The sequence below is a fragment of the Armigeres subalbatus genome, chromosome 2 (genome assembly GCF_024139115.2).
Source record: "Armigeres subalbatus isolate Guangzhou_Male chromosome 2, GZ_Asu_2, whole genome shotgun sequence".
NCBI lineage: Eukaryota > Metazoa > Arthropoda > Insecta > Diptera > Culicidae > Armigeres > Armigeres subalbatus.
The window spans coordinates 154,254,864-154,274,386 of NC_085140.1; the positions used below are offsets into that span (position 1 = coordinate 154,254,864).

General features: G+C 42.3%; 1 protein-coding gene across 3 annotated transcripts in view; it reads right to left on the reverse strand.

Annotated features, from left to right (window-relative positions):
* LOC134211041 (WD repeat-containing protein 47) overlaps positions 1-19,523 on the reverse strand; it is a 358,867-nt gene that overhangs the window by 275,516 nt on the left and 63,828 nt on the right. For all 3 annotated transcript variants that reach the window (XM_062687594.1, XM_062687595.1, XM_062687593.1), the window contains exon 2: positions 11,443-12,222. In XM_062687594.1, the coding sequence (XP_062543578.1) occupies positions 11,443-12,160 (718 nt within the window). In that variant the 5' untranslated portion in view covers positions 12,161-12,222. The remainder of the gene's footprint in view (positions 1-11,442; positions 12,223-19,523) is intronic.

Genomic DNA, 19,523 nt, shown 5'->3' on the forward strand with positions numbered 1-19,523 from the left:
GTTCGGAAAAAGATCCTTCAGACATTTGTTTAAGAAAAACTTGGGAAAATCGTTAAGGTGTTTTCCCGAAAATTCCTCAAGAAATTCTAAGAACTCTGTTGGAATTCTTTGAAAAGTTCTAGGACGAAATTTCCTGAAGAATTCCTGAACAAGTTCCTGAAGGAATATCCGTAGTCCCTGAAGTTTTTTTTTTTCAAAGTAACTCCTGAAGCAACTTCTGACAGTCTTAGATACATCCGAAAATTCCTTTGGACATTCCGTCAAGACTTCGTTCAGAAATTCGGATATACCTTCTGAAAATCCTTCTTTTTGAAAAATCTACAGAGAATGTTTTAGGAGTTTCAAATCTCTAAAAACTCCTTCAGAAATTTATTACCGGATTACTTCGGAAATTTTTGTCAGCTTCGGAATTTTTTCTTTGGAATTTCTTTGAAAATCAATTTGATATTCATTCGGAATTTTTTTTTAGTAATTCATCTAGGAGTTCCTTGGCAAGTTCCTTAACAATAATTGTTCCTGAAATTCTCATAGGAATTCCTCCAAAACTACTTCAAGCAATTTAATAGAGAATTTTTCAGGGTAATTCTTTGAAAATTCCTCCAGAAAATTCTTTTGTAACTTCATGTAGCTACCTACAGACACTGACAAAACTAACTCTGTACACATCGTTGATTCGTCCAGTCGTCCTGTACGGCCATGAATCATGGACGTTATAAGATGCAGATTATCAAATTCTCAAAGTGTTTGAGTTGAAAATACTGTGCTCAATACTTGGCAGCGTGGTGGAAAATGGTAAATGGAGCAGATGAATGAATGAACCACGAGTTAAACCAAGTATACAAAAATGCAGACATAGGCAGGTTGATAAAATAAGGCAGATTACAGTGGGTTGGACATGTAGTGCGTATGCAGGAAAAGAGACCAACAAAAGAACTTGCAGAGAACCTGAAACAGGACGTTGGCACCCCAGAGCAATCGAGGAAGATGCGGGGGCAGCCGCTGATGCATTTTGGAAATACTGTTAGGAATTCCTTCGAAATGTCTGTGGGGATTTGCTCAAAATTTTCTTAAAAGGTTCCTACTACACTTTCCAACACTACTTCAGAAATTTTCTCGGAAAGTCCTTTAGAAAATTCTCTTAGGAATTCCATCAGAAAATAGTTCATTCTTTGATAAATTTTCGAATGAATTCCTGCAATATTTTATGTTTTACTAAAGGAATTTCCCAAAGAGAACCTAAATGGATTATTCTTTCTAAAATAGAAAAAAATTGCAGACATTGTCATAGGATTTAACGAAGAAATTCCTAATGAAATTTACTGGGAAATGCCTGTAGCAATTGAAAAAAAATCATAGTTTCCTCCAGAAATTCTTTCAGAAACTCCACCAAGAGCTTTTTTGGCATATTTAGGCAAATTTCAGGAAAATATTAATTTTTTTCTGAAACTTAGTTATTTTGAGATCAAAACGACTGAAGTGTATCTAAATCCTAAATTGGAAATAACTTTTAAAAATGACACCGAAATCTAATTCTTAACACTTAGGGGTCACGAAAAAGTGAAGCTGGATTTATTGTTAAAATTTGATTAATCAAAATCAAAGAGTAACAAAATAGTGGTAATTCAAATAACATTTTGAAATCAGGTATTGATTAGTATCGCCGGCAATTGACTATTTTGAATGTGCTGTTTGATGATCGGCAAACGCAGAATATTGCAATTTTAATCCACTGAAGTCGGTTTTTATACGGGCGATTCCTACCGTGTGAATCAAACCGCATTAATCCAAAAATTCGCGGTAAAATTGATTTTTTCAACCATTTATTTTTTCATCCACGCCGGTTCACGCCGCCGCCGATGAAAGTCAACGGCGTGCCGCCGTGACGCCGCCGCCGCCGGGGTAAAAGTGACCACCACGCCGCCGCCGCCGATGATATGACCGGCGCACAGGTCTAATCCAAATACGACGCGTTGTGCATAAGTCAGACCTTTAGTAAGTCACACCACAGTTGTTGTTACTCACTGAGAAACAAGAGGTGTTGCTTGGGGTGTGTATGTGTGTGCACAAAAGCTAAGAAAAACATTAGACAACTTTTTATGTAGTAATCATCAACCGATTTTCTCGCAAGTTTCATTCGACAGGGGACAAGGCCTAGTTGTTCACTATTGAATTTGATAACGATCAGACGTTGCGTTCAAAAGCGATGAAGAAAATGGTACATCGAACCATATTAGCACCAAATAAGGTTGGTGTCTTGGCTAAATGCGAGAAAGGGAGTATCACTTATCGGTGAATTAGGTTGGGTTTTTTATGGGAAATTCAAATAATTTAACGTGGTTTTTTTTACAATTTTCATCGTAAGTTTCACCGATAATTTCAAAGAATTTCAAGTGCAACCCTTAATAAATTGCTGTGAAAATTCCAATGAATTTCACGTGGAAATGACGAAGAATTTCTTACGGACTAAAGAGTTCTCGTGGATATCCACAGATTTTTTTGCGGAAATTTTAAAAATATTCCCATAGAAATTTAGAAGGATTTCCTGCAGGCTTCGATTAATTTATCATGGAAATTAAAAAGAATTTTTCGTTGATATTCGAAATAATCATCAGATTTTTCGAAAGAAATTCTCCCGTTATAGATTGTTTCTTAAAAATAGAATAAAAAGTATTCTGTAGACTCTTGGTAAACCCCTCTCCCCGCCCCGTCGTAGACAAAAGAAGACCTTTTAGAAACCCTCCCCAACCCCATCGAAAGTCTACGTGGTTTATGGACAGATCCCTACCACGAACCAGGTGTTCGCCGTATGTACGTCAGGTATTGCAGAAATGCCGCGAATACAACGTGCCCACACATCATCTATTTATCGGCTTCAAAGCCGCGTATGATACAATCGATCGGGACCAGCTATGACAGCTAATGCACGAACACGGATTTCCGGATAAACTGATACGGTTCATCAAGTGATGTGCGTAGTCCGAGTTTCGGAAGAATTCTCAAGTCACTTCGTAAAGCACACCATACCAAAAGTCCAAAAAGTGGAAGGCAGATTGTCGACATTTAGCTGTTATTCGGTCAGGGTTTTCAAAACTGCCCAAAACGCCTTTTCGACTAACTCATGGTATTTTATTCGTAAAAGGAAACAAAAATAAATTCATATCAATTTATTTGAACATTTTTTGAATGATACCTCCAGTTACGGGGTGTTGAGGTGTTGATTGATACGTACGATTTGTGATGAATTCAATTTGCATGTTTTTACATTAAGTAATATGCATTGCCGTTAATTTTAGAAAAAAATTCGATTCTCCCCTGGGAAAAAAAACAACCCTATCCAATAATTACGAAATGTAATATATAATGTAAATGGAATATCCGATCGGGCCAATTTTCAATAACAAACAATGGGACCATATTCTCCGTCGAATGCAACTTGAGTAAATCGGGTAATGCGAAGTTCCAAAAAGTGAACTAAGGGCAGCAGGGACTATGTACACTAGGGTGGCTCAAATTTGTATGGGAAAAACTTTTTTCAATTTTTTTGATAGGCCGCCCTTTTATTCGGTTCTATTTGATGCCCTGATGCTCTGGACAAATTTTCAGCCAAATCGGTCAACGTTTGGGCGGTGCTAAACTCGTTGGAAGTTTATATGCTAAAATGTATGCAGAAACATCCAAAAACCGTAAATTGCAGTTGGACGGCAATACTTGCGATGAAGAACAATGATACTCATTCAGATCTAGAAGACTAATACAGAATGTCATGCAGAAATCCGCGAGGAGATTGGATGTTGCCCGGCAAAGTTATTAGCATTTCTCTGAAGTGGGGTTTGAGCAAATTTCGTTTCTTTTACCTTTGAAAAGAAATAAATTCACCCCTACAACACTCCAGTAAAATGCTAATATCTTTGCGTAATAAACTCTAATCTTCTCGCGGTTTTCAGCATAACATTCTGTATTTAATTCTACAAGAACTGAATGAGTATCATGGTTCTTGATCGTAAATTGTGCCGTCTAACTGCAAATCACTGTTTTTGCATGTTTCTGCATACATTTTCCCATATAAACTTCAAACGAGTTTAGCACCGCCCAAACGTTGACCGATTTGGCTGAAATTTAGTCCAGAGCATCAGGGCATCAAATAGAACCGAATAAGAGGGCGGCCAATCAAAAAATTTTAAAAAGTGTTTTTTGAGCCACCTTAATGTACACATACACACACACATACAGACATCACCTCAGTTCGTCAAGCTAAGTCGATCGGTATATAACACTATGGGTCTCCGGGCCTTCTATCAAAAGTTCTTTTTTGGAGTGATCCTTTTTTGGAGTCATGGTGTTTGTTGTTGTTGCGTTGCGTTGCGTTGCGTTGCGTTGTAACGGAGTATTTCGTAGATTGCATACTGATAGCTGTCATGTATATTCCTTAACTTTCTTACCCCAACTGCTTATGGATTACTTTTTGGGAATTAATAGCAACCCAATTGGAGGTCCAAAATGATAAAGCATGAAAACTACCATTGCCGGCCACGCCCATCTTCTCCGTTACTAGGGAAGGGAAGGAAATGATGATATGACATCTACTTAGTGAGAGGCCAGCGACTCACCGACGCCCTCATAGATGTCAAGGAGTTGGATGGTTGGTAGGGAATTTAGTTTTGGAATATCATCATAAGCAAATGATATGATAAGTTTTTTCAAACGTTGGGAGTGACAATGCTAAGAAATTTATGTCACTCCGTTTTCCTAGATGTTTAACTTCCTGGGATGGGACAAGGTATTAGACTTGCCCTGGCTAATAAGCCTAGGTTTAAGCGCCATTGCTCGCTCTCTGAAACGAGAAGAGAAGAATCATATATGGAAAACCCCTCCCCGCATGTGCTAATGTCAAATTCAAACTAAAAGTATTTATGTCAAGGATTGAGTCTAAGCCCTAACAAAGTGTATGTTTCACAAAGAAAATATAAATAAAAATCTTTGAAGGCATTTTTTTGAAACTAAGCTTTTCGTTACTTACAACTCTACCTTACGCTTCAGTAAGGCAAGGCAAGATGGAAAGTGGAATGTACTATTCAATTTTGCATAGGGTGGGTGTACCAATTGTCGCCATACATAAGAACAGCTATTTTTAAAAAATAAGTAAAAGGCATGTGGGTGGAATTTATATATCAAGCGAAAGGTTTTACTTCCTGCTCCTTAAAACAGCTGTGAAAACCACAATAAAATGAAAAACCACAAGTGAAAACCACAAAAACCACAAAGACAACTGGTGCAAAGGACGTCAAAAATGAAGCAAAATCAATTTTTACAATTATGCTTTGCTTGTTTTGGAGGAGATCAAAGGTTTTATCATATCATATGAATATGCTTTATCGATATGAACTTGATTTGCGGTGTTTTGATTGGCCATTTGGCATATAAAGCACTAGTGCGACAACTGGTGCTATAGCCACAACTGGTACATCTAGCCTATTCTGATTATGCATTTCGAATAAAAGAAAAACGCTGCTGAAGACGTTCATAAAAACCAGCATTATTATTATTATTATTTATTCAGACTAAGGCCGAAGTGGCCTGTGCGGTATATAAGAGTCTTCTCCATTCGGCTCGGTCCATGGCTACACGTCGCCAACCACGCAGTCTACGGAGGGTTCGCAAGTCATCTTCCACCTGATCGATCCACCTTGCTCGCTGCGCACCTCGCCTTCTTGTGCTTGTCGGATCGTTGTCGAGAACCATTTTCACCGGGTTACTGTCCGACATTCTGGCTACGTGCCCGGCCCATCGCAGTCGTCCGATTTTCGCGGTGTGAACGATGGATGGTTCTCCCAACAGCTGATGCAATTCGTGGTTCATTCGCCTCCTCCACGTACCGTCCGCCATCTGCACCCCACCATAGATGGTACGCAGCACTTTCCTTTCGAAAACTCCAGGTGCGCGTTGGTCCTCCACGAGCATCGTCCAGGTCTCGTGTCCGTAGAGGACTACCGGTCTAATTAGCGTTTTGTAGATTGTCAGTTTGGTACGGCGGCGAACTCTATTCGATCGGAGCGTCTTGCGGAGTCCAAAGTACGTGCGATTTCCAGCCACTATGCGTCTCCGAATTTCTCTGCTGGTGTCATTTTCGGCAGTCACCAGTGAGCCCAAGTACACAAATTCTTCTACCACCTCGATTTCGTCACCACCGATGCAAACTCGCGGTGGGTGGCTCACATTGTCTTCTCTTGAACCTCTTCCTATCATGTACTTCGTCTTCGACGTGTTGATGACTAGTCCGATCCGCTTAGCTTTCAGTCTGATGTAGGCTTCCTCCATCTTCTCAAAGTTACGTGCCATAATATCTATGTCGTCGGCGAAACCAAATAGCTGGACGGACTTATAGAAAATTGTACCACTCGTGTTAATCCCTGCTCTTCGTATTACACCTTCCAAAGCGATGTTGAATAGCAAACACGAAAGACCATCACCTTGCTGTAACCCTCTGCGGGTTTCGAAGGAACTCGAGAATGCCCCTGAAACTCGAACTACGCACACCACCCGATCCATCGTCGCTTTGATCAACCGTGTCAATTTATCCGGAAAACCGTGTTCGTGCATTAGCTGCCATAGCTGGTCCCGATCGATTGTATCATATGCGGCTTTGAAGTCGATGAATAGATGATGTGTGGGCACGTTGTATTCGCGGCATTTCTGCAGTACTTGGCGAATGGCAAACACCTGGTCCGTGGTGGAGCGTTCGCCCATAAAACCCGCCTGGTACTTCCCCACGAACTCCCTTGCAGTTGGTGCTAGTCGACGGCATAAAATTTGGGAGAGTACCTTGTAGGCGGCGTTCAGCAATGTTTTTTTTTTTTTTTTTGTCTTTATTAAGGAGACTTTCAGCCCGAGGCTGGCTCGTCTCCGGGGCTGTTCAGCAATGTGATTGCGCGGTAGTTGCTACAATCCAGCTTATCGCCCTTTTTGTAGATGGGACACACGACACCTTCCATCCACTCCTGCGGCAAAACTTCCTCCTCCCAAATCTTGGTAATGACCCAGTGCAGCGCTCTAGCCAGTGCCTCACCACCGTGTTTAAATAGCTCTCCTGGTAGTTGATCAACCCCAGGGGCTTTGTTGTTCTTGATCCTCCTGGATTTCCTGGAGATCCGGAGCCGGTAGAATTATATCCTGCGCGCGTTCTCCCAGGTCCATCACCATACCGCCATCTTCGTCTGCCACATCGCCATTCAGGTGTTCTTCGTAGTGCTGCCGCCACCTTTGGATCACCTCACGCTCGTTCGTAAAAAGGTTCCCGTTTATGTCCTTACACATATCGGGCTGTGGCACGTGGCCCTTACGTGAACGGTTTAACTTCTCATAGAACTTTCGTGTGTTATTAGCGCTGTACAGTTGCTCCGTTTCTTCACGGTCTCGATCTTCCTGCTGGCGCTTTTTCCTCCGGAAAATCTAGTTTTGTCTGTTCCGCGCCTGTTTATATCGTGCCTCGTTCGCCCTCGTGCGGTGTTGCAGCAATCCCGCCCATGCTGCATTCTTCTCTTCCACTAACTGCTCACATTCGCCGTCATACCAGTCGTTTCTCTGATCCGGGGGCACCGTGCCAAGTGCAGCGGTTGCGGTGCTACCAATGGCGGATCGAATATCTCTCCAGCCATCTTCAAGAGACGCTGCGCCTAGCTGCTCTTCCGTTGGAAGTGCCACTTCCAGCTGCTGCGCGTATTCTTGGGCTAGTCTACCGTCTTGTAGCCGCCCAATGTTAAGCCGCGGCGTCCGACTTCGACGCGTGTTGTACACCGTCGAGAGTTTTGATCGCAGGCATACTGCAACGAGGTAGTGGTCGGATTCAATATTCGCACTGCGGTAAGTGCGGACGTTCGTGAGTGCGTGTTGGCTCTTGTTTCGGACGGCAGAAAGATCGCGCGATTTGCCGAAATTTTGTGTTTTGCATTGCGCGGCCGGTAATAAAGTTAATTACTTCAGTGCGTGTTGGCTCTTGTTTCGGACGGCAGAACAATCGCGCGATTTGCCGAAATTATGTGTTTTGCATTGCGCGGCCGGTAATAAAGTTAATTAGTTCAGTGCGTGTTGGCTCTTGTTTCGGACGGCAGAAAGATCGCGCGATTTGCCGAAATTTTGTGTTTTGCATTGCGCGGCCGGTAATAAAGTTAATTAGTTTAGTGCGTGTTGGCTCTTGTTTCGGACGGCAGAAAGATCGCGCGATTTGCCGAAATTTTGTGTTTTGCATTGCGCGGCCGGTAGTAAAGTTAATTAGTTCAGTGCGTGTTGGCTCTTGTTTCGGACGGCAGAACGATCGCGCGATTTGTCGAAATTTTGTGTTTTGCATTGCGCGGCCGGTAATAAAGTTAATTAGTTCAGTGCGTGTTGGCTCTTGTTTCGGATGGCAGAACGATCGCGCGATTTGCCGAAATTTTGTGTTTTGTTTTGTTTTTCCCTCAGACGGCTCGTAAGTAAATTGATGAATATATTTTATTATTTTTCAGCATATACTGTTATTGACAAACGCTCTATATTGTCGAATAGAGCTCCCTATTATTCACCTTTCCCACTAACACAAATTTTCCTTCCCGAGACATCTATGAAGGTAGTATGGGTTCCCTGCAACTTCACTAGTATATGTTGAACTAACATTCCTTCCCTTCCTTCCGTGATTGTAAGGACGTGGCCAGGTATACAACTGCTACTGTATAGGAAAAGGTACTAATCCCAAGTACTAATTTGCGACAATATACATTAGATTGCTCAATTCAGGCTCTGTCTGGTGGGGGGCGGGTGTCGCGGAGAGGGTTCTTCGTCGACTTCCCTCATTTGAATGAAAGTGACAGGCAGGGAGTTTCTTTGCAGTTTATTACCTCAGAATGCAAGTTCGCATTGTTTTCTTTCGTTCTGAAGTGATAAACCACAGAGAGATCTGCTGCTTGTCACTTTTGTTTAAGGGGGGGTCGACGGGGAGAGTCCTCTCTTGCGACATTCGCCCTTATTCCGGATGGAGCTTGAATTGAGCATTGTATAGCCACCCACGATTTGTACAATCACATATGCTATGCTATGCTATGCTATGCGGTAAGTGCGGACGTTCGTGATGTCGGAGAAGAATTTACCGTCGATTAGAACGTGGTCGATTTGGTTTTCCGTTTCTTGGTTAGGTGATCTCCATGTGGCCTTGTGGATATTTTTGCGGGGAAAGAAGGTGCTTCGGACTACCATTCCGCGGGAGGCTGCGAAGTTTATGCATCGTTGGCCGTTGTCATTCGATACGGTGTGCATAAAAACCAGCATGTCCACCCCAAAACAAATCCTCCTTTAAGGTTCAAATGTCATACAGCAAATCGACTTCTTTTTCTTGCTGTACGCTTCTTTTTTTTTGCGGAGAGCCTACTAATTCGCTCAGATCTGATTTTGAACAAAGTACACAAACATTTCATAAGGTATCAAACTCTATATATTTCCACAAAATATTAACATCCTTTTCAATACCTGTACAGCGCATAGATTATGGCGATATACATAAACAACCTCAAAAATGCATCTGAGATTGATTTGATGTGCATCCTTCTCCTAATTACACAATTTTCTACATGCATTTTACATGAATGTAAAATTATGATGCAGTTGACTACCTTCTCAAATGTTCGTCAAGATTCAATGGATTGTTTACATATGATCGGTCTTCTCTCTGTGTACATGAAAAGTGATGCCGTTTTAGCAGCACTACATTATCAACACTTGAATTATGAAAAAATAAATAACCTGCGTTGCTTATGAATGCTTGCGTTTTCACAGTTCTACCTCACATCCAATATTTAGTGTCAATATATAGCATGAAAAGCAACATTTTCATAGATTATTGCTTGATGTTTACGTAAATATTCGAGAAAACAAGCATAACATATAGGCTAGATGTACCAGTTGTGGCTATAGCACCAGTTGTCGCACTAGCGCTTTATACGCCAAATGGCCAATCAAATCACCACAAACCAAGTTCATATCAATAAAGCATATTCATATGATACGATAACACCTTTGATTTCCTCCAAAACAAGCAAAGCATAATTGTAAAAAATGATTTTGCTTAATTTTTGACGTCCCTTGCACCAGTTGTCGCACTAGTGGTCCCTATTTGGCCAGTCCCATAAGAAAACAATGGGATTTGCCAAATAAGGAACCAAAATTAAGAATAGTGCCACAACTGGTGCATGCGTTCCTATTATGGATTAATCAATTTTGAGGATAATAACAAATTTTATTGTGGTTTTCACAGCTGTTCTAAGGACCAGGAAGTAAAACCTTTCGCTTGATATATAAAGTCCACCCACATGACTTTTACTTATTTTTAAAAAAAATAGTTGTTCTTATGTATGGCGACAATTGGTACACCCACCCTATATAGAACAAATCAACACGCAACACTGAACGATGATTTTCGAGTATCTGCAAAGTATAAGAGAGCGTGAGAGTAAATCGACGGTTTCCCCTCCTGGAAAAATATTGTTTCAACTGTGCAATATTTTCTGCAAAATGCAGTTTTTTCAAATAATATTACGAAATTCATCCAAATGAAGCATCTCACGGATGTATTGAAGTCACCACTATGTGTTGATGTAGTTTTAAAACGAGAATGCTTCCCCGATTCTGCTGGGGAATGCATTTTCTCCTCGGTGGGTGGATTTTTTCCTGGGGGTGGTATAAGCACGTGGCTGGTTTTCTTGTCAATGACTGGATTACGGTAATTTGGGCCTTAATAAGACGACTTACAATTGATATTCTATTTACTAGTATTGTTTTTAAAAAGTGTCTGGTGTTAGAACTTAGCAGAGCCGGAGATCTTCCGTGTGCAAGCCTCTAAGCTTACCCTTTTACCGACGTTTCTATGGTCGATTCGATAGTATAAGAATCATTGCCTCATCACAGTCCGGACGAATAATTGTCATAAGTCGAATCACGGAACAAACTCACCGGATCGATGTCGTTGCCTGAATTTGGAGCTTCAAGATAAAATAAAATATCATCCTTTCCATTTCCGCGATGCGCCATATGGTTGTACAGCAATATCGTTAATGAACTTTTTGACAGTTATTTTTCCGTAATTACGCACTAATACCTCACAAGCACTTGAACATGGTGACGCACTTGAGAAAAGTAAAACGCGCCCAAAATACCTTTTCAATTATATTCTCGAAACAATAAATAAAAATTTAGGAGTACAAAGAAAATGACGGGAGCTAAATCAAAACACGTCCGGTCGCGTGCATAGCGTACTACGATTCTCAGGAGTCATGGTGTTTGTTGTTGTACGAGAAAAACAAAAACGATATCGCATTTTGGCACAACAAAAACGCACGCATTGGAATATTAAATAATTTCTTATTTTCTACATCATTGGCAAGGACAGCTTACCAGCTACTCTACTTCCATATAAAAACTTACCTATCGATCCATCCAGCACCCTCGAGAAGTTGATTTTGTGTGCGGCTGAATCCGCTGCACCGGTGGCCTTCACCTGACAATAGTTAACACAGGATTCATACAAAATTCCCTTAATTAAAAGTTGCACCAATCGGTCATTCTTTGCAAACATCGATTGCGACGTGCCGGCTTTCTTATCACCGGGTAAAAACTTTTCCACTAGCGGGAAAATCTCCCGAAAGCATTGTACTCGCGCCTTGCTCGGGTTCCAGTCCCGATACTGCAGGTGGTCACCGAGCTTCGGCAACGTCAGCAACAGACACAGCGCTGAGTATTCTTCTTTGGTGGGGCAGAGTTTTTCCAGCTCACCGAGCACCTGGACCACCTCCTCGACAGCTCCCTCTACATTGTTCATAAGAGGTGGTCCACCCAGTCCACCAGCTTCCGATCTAATGCACAACAGTTCGATGTACTTGTGCCGAAGGATGGTGTACTTGAACTGCTTCATGTCAAAGTTCTGCAGCGCTTCCAATGGCTGAATGAACTCCACCACATCATCCCACTGACCGTCGAGTATGAGCTGCCGCAGGAAGAGCACATCGTCCGAGTACTGGCCATTGATGACGCCCGTTTCGCGCTCCAACGACAGCTGAGATATGTGCAACTCGCGGTTGTTTAGAAACTCCAAAGCCAACCGAACAATGTCCTCCTCCCGAAGCGACAGTCTTGCCGGTGACATTTTCTCACATTAATAACCGTTCTGGCAGCCGGCGGCCAGTTTGCCAAAGAGTTCGAGACGACCTGAAATGGGAAACAGAACGAAAAAAAAAACAATGTTAACAGATGGATGTTAAGCAAAGGCGATTGCGTCGATCGTATAAATTTCAAATGATGTCATTTTTATTAGCGGGTGGACAGTAAAATTGTTGAAGTCAGTTGCTTAATCAGTGTTTACACCTTTTACAGTTGATGTTTCATTGCAAAACCGTAAGAATAGCATTACTCATTCCATATTTGATAAACCATGAAAAATTACATTATACGAACAGTGATGAAGTATGTAAGGGATCATCAAATTTATATTACTTTACAAAGTTTACATGTAGCCCTTAACAAGCTTGAATTTCATAACTTTCCATTTCACCTTACAAATTTAACTGGCAGCGTCTTCCGAATTTTACTTTCGTTTTTCCACAGTTGAACGATTCATATAAGTAGACCATACAAATATTTGGTTATGCATGCATACAAGTACCTTCTTTTTCAAGTGGCACAATGAGTCGAACGAATTCGGACTCGCGCTCGCCATTCGATCATTGCCGCCGCCGCTGTTGTTGTGACTGCACGAAAATGGAAAGCAAAACTCTTTGGGCATTGGCATCCCCTGAAGGACCGACCATCATTACAATTCATGCTTCACGTGCTACCAGATGAGGCACGTGATAGCGAGCAATACCGACCGCGCTAATTACGCTAAATGTCGACGATACCAGCGGAAAGCATGGGCTAATAAAGCGCGCAACAATGTATCTGTTGGTGCCAACTGTTGGAATGGCGATTGTTTGCGGTAGCAAATCTACTTGCCGTCCGGCGTAGCCAATGCCCGGAACAAAGAAACCAAGAAAACTCTTCTCCGGTACAATAGAATAGGAAAGCATAAATAACAGTCTAATCCGTTTGATGTTGCTTCCCAACCGAATTAGAGACGTAGTTATGGAGCACTAATCTCATTTTCCATCTTGGTGGGGCTGCGTTCACACCAAGCTGGGGTGGTGAATCGATAAATTCCTTCGAAATCAGCCAAACACAATCGTCAGCGTAAAGTTCGAGCGGTGGTAGATTTAGTTTCTGCAGGGGTAGAGCAAGCGTATTGAATGAAATAAGTTTTTTCATTGTCGAAATACAATATTGGATATCCCACCAACTTTAGGGGAACATATCAAGAGTGACTTGCAATTTAGGCGTATATAATTTTGTTTGTTCACACTCGGATTGTCGATTTCGGAAATGTCATAGCTCTCAGATAAAAACAAATATAGTCAGTGCGATTTTTTTTCACAAAATATTTGTTTGGACAACACACATTTGTTACAAAATCATGTACGACCAAATCGCAAAACACTCTGGATATAGTTAGAGGATAGAGCGTGCCACGGAATTTATGCCGGCAATTGCAATCATTTATCTTCATTATCAATGTAAAGGGAAAGACTCACACCCTCTCAGAAGACGACCATCGCCACTGGGGCGGTAAGGCTTTTCTTACATACAGTACCAGTGCATATTTAAATGCAATGCGAACTAATAATGTAGAGTGTTCTTGGTATTTAACTGTCAAATTAGATGCTCGATATTAGAGTTACGTCAATTTTTCAGATGATAATTAATTGATATTATTCGAAAATTTTGCGCAAGATTTAGTACCTACTTGAACTGTAGTTCCTTACTTTCTTCAAACCATGTGGAAGAGATGACGTTCTGAACAGTAAAAGAATTGCTGAACAACTTATTTTTAGTTTTACTACCCGGCATAACAATATTTCTATACCAACATTTGAGAAAGGCGTAACAGTCAACATTTCTAGACTAACATTTGAAAAGGGCGTAACAGCCAAAATTTATTCCATCTCATTCTTCGTCCTGATATATAGACCAGGAATCAGAAGGATTTGATTCAGCCCATTGGATATTTTTCCCTGTATTTTTTTTCCAAAAGCACATAGCGCTATTGGATTCCTGTAACTGCTCATTGGGGGACCTCCTTCGCCATGCGGTAAGACGCGCGGCTACAAAGCAAGACCATACTGAGGGTGGCTGGGTTCGATTCCCGGTGCCGGTCTCGATATCATCGTGTTAGCCTCATGATATACGAATGGAGAATGGTAACTTCGTTCAGAAACCTCGCAATTGATGACTGTGGAAGTGTTTAATGAACACTTGAACTTCATTGGCATTACAGTCCCTTCCCAGTCCCAGTCAGTGGGGGATGTAATGCCAATGAAGAAGAAGAAGAACTAATCATTGAATTGCATTCAAACTACCTTAGCTTGAGTAGTTATTTTATGCCTGTGAGTAGCCTGAATCAATAAGAATGTACATTCAATCAAACGGATAAAAGTTGAGATAAACATCCTATGTATTCTTAATTCGTAGGAGGCGAATGAGTCGGCGGCCGCTCTTCCCTCATCGACCGGTTCACAAGGTCACGTGGGTCTCCCGTGACGGCTTTACAGAAAATCAAATCGACCACATCTGCATCAGCCGAAAATGGAAACGGAGCCTTCTTGATGTACGGAATAAACGTAGTGCCGATAAGGCGTCTGATCATCACCTCCTCATCGGGGAAATACGCCTGCGCATTGCGCGGATTCGTCGGCAGGAGGAAAGAGTTGGACGACGATTCAACACACGCTGACTGGAAGATGCCACGGTGAAACGGTCCTTCGTTGAAGAACTGGAGACGCGTGCTGCAGATATTCCGGAAGGTGGCAGCGTGGAAGACCAATGGACCGCCATCAAGAATGCCTTCATCGCCACCAGCGAGAACAATCTGGGCGAACTATGCACCCAGAGAAAACAATGGATCACCGATGAGACCTGGAGGAAGATAGAGGAGCGAAGAGAAGCCAAAGCCGCGATAGAGCGATCGAAAACCAGAGGAGCCAAAGTCTTGGCCCGTCAACGATACGCGGCTCTTGAGAAGGAAGTAAAACGCTCATGTCGAGGGGTCAAGCGAGCGTGGGCAGACTCTCCGGCCGATATCTCACGACGCTTAAGCGGGGCGAAGTTAAATGCAACGATGCCTGTGAAAGACGCGAATGATCAGTTATTGACCGACCCAACTGACCAGCTGAAACGCTGGTTCGAGCACTTCGAACAACTTTTTCAAGTGCCAACCAGGCCATCACCACCTCGGCATGATCTGCCTAGGATCCGACGTATAACACGTGTCAATACCGAAGCTCCATCACTGCTAGAGATTCAAACAGCCATCCAAAGCATGAAATCGAATAAAGCCCCAGGGGTCGACCGCATATCAGTCGAGATGCTCAAAGCTGACCCCATGACATCCGCTCAACTACTGCATCGTTTATTTCGTAATATCTGGGACACCGCAACTTTCCCGGTCGACTGGATGCAAGGTATCTTAGTGAAGGTGCCCAAAAAGGGTGACCTGACTGTATGCGATAACTGGCGAGGCATTATGTTGCTGTGTACCGTTCTCAAAGTTCTGTGCAAAATTATCCTAGCCCGGATTCAGGAGAAGATCGATGCGACTCTCCGGCGGCAGCAAGCCGGATTCCGTGCCGGAAGATCCTGTGTGGACCATATTGTCACGCTCCGCATCATTTTGGAGCAGGTCAACGAATTCCAAGAGTCCCTTTACTTGGTATTCATTGACTACGAAAAGCTTTCGACCGCCTCAATCACGAGAATATGTCGGGCGCCCTGAGACGCAAGGGGGCTGCTGAGAAAATCATCGGCCTCATCGAAGCACAGTACGAGGCCTTTTCGTGTAGAGTACTGCACAATGGGGTCCTGTCCAACCCTATCCGGGTCGTAGCTGGTGTGAGGCAAGGATGTATTCTATCACCATTACTTTTCCTCATCGTAATCGATGAGATTCTGGTAGATGCGATTGACCGTGAACCAAACCGCGGGCTGTTATGGCAGCCTATAACCATGGAGCACCTAAACGACTTCGAATTGGCGGATGACGTTGCACTACTCGCGCAACGGTGCTCTGATATGCAGAGTAAGCTCAACGACCTTGCCGATCGCTCCTAATCGTCAGCTTTAGTCATCGACGTCAACAAAACCAAATCGTTGGATGTAAACACGGTGACTCCTTCCAGTTTCACAGTAGCCGGGCAACCAGTGGAGAATGTTGAAAGCTTCCAATATCTTGGTAGCCAAATGGCCTCAGACGGCGGTACCAAGATCGACATAGGCGTACGGATCAAGAAAGCAAGGGCTGCCTTTGCGAGTATAAGAAATATCTGGAAAAACAGGCAGATAAGTGAACGCACCAAAATACGAATTTTCAACTCTAACGTGAAATCTGTGCTGTTATACGCTAGCGAAACATGGTGTGTATCAGTGGAGAACACTCAACGGCTGCAGGTGTTCATTAACAGATACCTGCGGTATATAATTCGGGCCTGGTGGCCTCACAACTGGATCTCAAAACAACGAGCTCCATCGTCGTTGTCACCAGAGGCCGATAACAACAGAAATTCGGGATCGGAAGTGGGGCTGTGTCGGCCACACTCTACGTAGGGGCGGAAACGAGATCTGTAAGCAAGCATTAGACTGGAACCCAGCGGGACATCGCAGCAGAGGCAGACCCAGAGGCTCATGGCGGCGAAGCCTCAATAAAGAAATAAAAGAAGTCGACCGAAATCTAACCTGGCAACAGGTTAAAGCGATAGCCGGGCATCGCTCAGGATGGAGATCTTTCAAGTCGGCCCTTTGCACCACCGGAGGTGTACAGGATCCATAAGTAAAAAGTAATAATGAGTCGGACGGATTTAAAGCATCTACAAAATAAAAAGTGGAATATTTGAATACCCTATTATACAAGACCAATAACGACGGTGGCCAAAAACGGTGCTTATAGCCTGCTCAGATTACGAGGTTTAATATTTAATATCATATTAAATGAAAATAAGATAAGTGAACTTTGACATCACCATCACCATGACATCAAGATACTATTTATTGAGCCAGCTATTACAGTCAATAGAGGAAAGAAAGGAATGTTAGTTCGGCGCATCTTTCTACAGGAGACCAATAAATCAAATGCTAGTGGCTGGTACCCGATGGGCAAAAAAGCAACGAATCCACCGCTGAAAGAAAGAGCAGCACGAAGAGCGCAGGAGAAAATGGATAGAAACGATATGCCGAGATTTTACGCGACTGTCTATAGCGCGCGGTATAAAACTGCGCTTCTGGCCGCCATGTGTAATGAACGAAAGGAGAATTTGCTGACAGGCTACGGTGGCGGCCAGGTGGAAAGAGCACTTCGAAGATTTGTTAAAGGGCGAAAACGAAGCAGTATTAAGGAGCAAGACGGACCTAATCGACGACAATCAAGCTGTGGAATCACCTACGTTGGATGAGGTTGAGAAGGCTCTAAATGTGCTGAAAAACAGTAAAGCTACTGTGAAGGACGAGTTCCCGGTTAAACTTGGATGTGAATAGCTGCATTAATCGATCCATTATATTATTTAAAAATTTGGGAAGATGAAGAACTGCCCAGCGACTGGTTGGATGGCCTCATATGCCTGATTTATAAGAAAGGCACAGACTAGAGTGTGCCAATTACAGAAAGATTACCCTTCTGAACTCGGTATACAAAATGCTGTCGCGTATTCTGTTTAACGAACTGAGGCGGCTTGAGGAGTCCTTCATCGGCGAATACCAGGCAGGTTTTCGTGAGGGCCGATCAACGAACTTCCTTGAAATTCCGGGAGTGCAACAGCCTCAACACATGTTCGTTTACATTAAAGCAGCGTTCTATTCAGTGAAAAGAAATGAGCTGTGACAGACAATTCTGAACATAGTTTTCCGAACATAGTTTAATTGATTGGGCTGATATAATACGCTTGGTGGCTGGATGGCTCAAGTATTCGGATAAGAGGTGTGCGCCGCTGCGTCACGCCGCCGCCATCGACAGTTTTTTGACAATACGACACTGACTAAAAGTTTGAATCGCCGTGTTTTATCTGATAATTTCCCTCGTAAAAATTCAAAAAGATATCCGTGAAAAATGAAAACAAGTTCCTTTAAAAATTCCGAAAAATATACCATTGAAATCCAAAGTTTTTTTTCAAAATTTAAAAAATTTTCATTTTGAACTCGCGATTAAAATTCTGCAAAATTTTAAAAGAAAATTCTGTGGAAATTTTGAAGAATTTAGGTGCTTATTCCGAAAAAAAAGAGGAAATTCCAAAGAATTTTTGTTGAAAATATAAAAAAAAAAAATCTTCGACTTTCGAACAGGTTTCGAACTCAAAAAAATTTCATATGGAGATTTCGAAGGATTTCCCATTGAAATCCAAAGAATTCCTAGTTGAAATGATTTTTTTCAGCGGGGATGGGCAATTTGGACGAAAGGCATTTGACTGAAGACCACAAGACCGAATGTTATTTGGGCCGGATGTGTCATTTGAACGACCAGTTATTTATGTTATGGGACGACAATCTTCGCCATATGTCTCGTTCAGCAAATTACATATTCAGCCGTATGACTCGTTCGGCCAAACGGCCTTACCTGTAAAACGACCATTTCGGCCAAATGTACTTTTCGGTCACTTGTCTCATTCAACCAAACGACTTGTTCGGCCAACTAACCATTTCAGATGAATGAGTTCGTGATTGAACGCATTTCGTATCAGACGCGGATCCGAGTTTTAGTTCTGTGTTGTGCGGGCGGAAAGTAAATTAATTAGTTCACAACTGAACGTTTTTTGTAAAGGACGCGGATCCTAATATTTAGTTCTGTTTTGTGCGGTCAGAAAGTAAATCGATAAGAACGCGATTGAATGTGTTTTGCATCGGACGCAGATCCGGGGGTTGAGTTCTGTTTTGTGCAGTCGGAAAGTTTTTTTTTCTTTTTTTTTTTATTAGATCAGGGAAAAGCCCCTCGGAGTGTTGTTCCAAGTGGACCAAAGGCATAAAACCTACTCTTCTTTTTAAATTATTAGTACAATTCAGATGCACTACCAGTGAGAAAAAGATCTCTTTAAAGGAAGTGCGATAACTAACATAACTTATTAATCCATTGGTTAGAAAAAAAAAACAGAATAATCCACCTAGCGGTGATAGAGCCTTTCTCGTTTGTTATAAAAATAATATTTTGGCCATAGCTTTTGAGCCCATAGTCCGAGTGGGCCAATTTTCAATACGAAACAATGGGATAGGATTCCGGGATGGGATGCAACTTGTTGCGAGCATATCGGTTAAGGATAATTGCCTAAAAAATGAGTGATAATTTTCCTTGTAAATAAATGAAGTTTGGTCATAACATCGAAACCCATGATCCGATTAGGTCAATTTTCAATACGAAACAATGGGGCAGGATTCTGCGTCGAATGCAA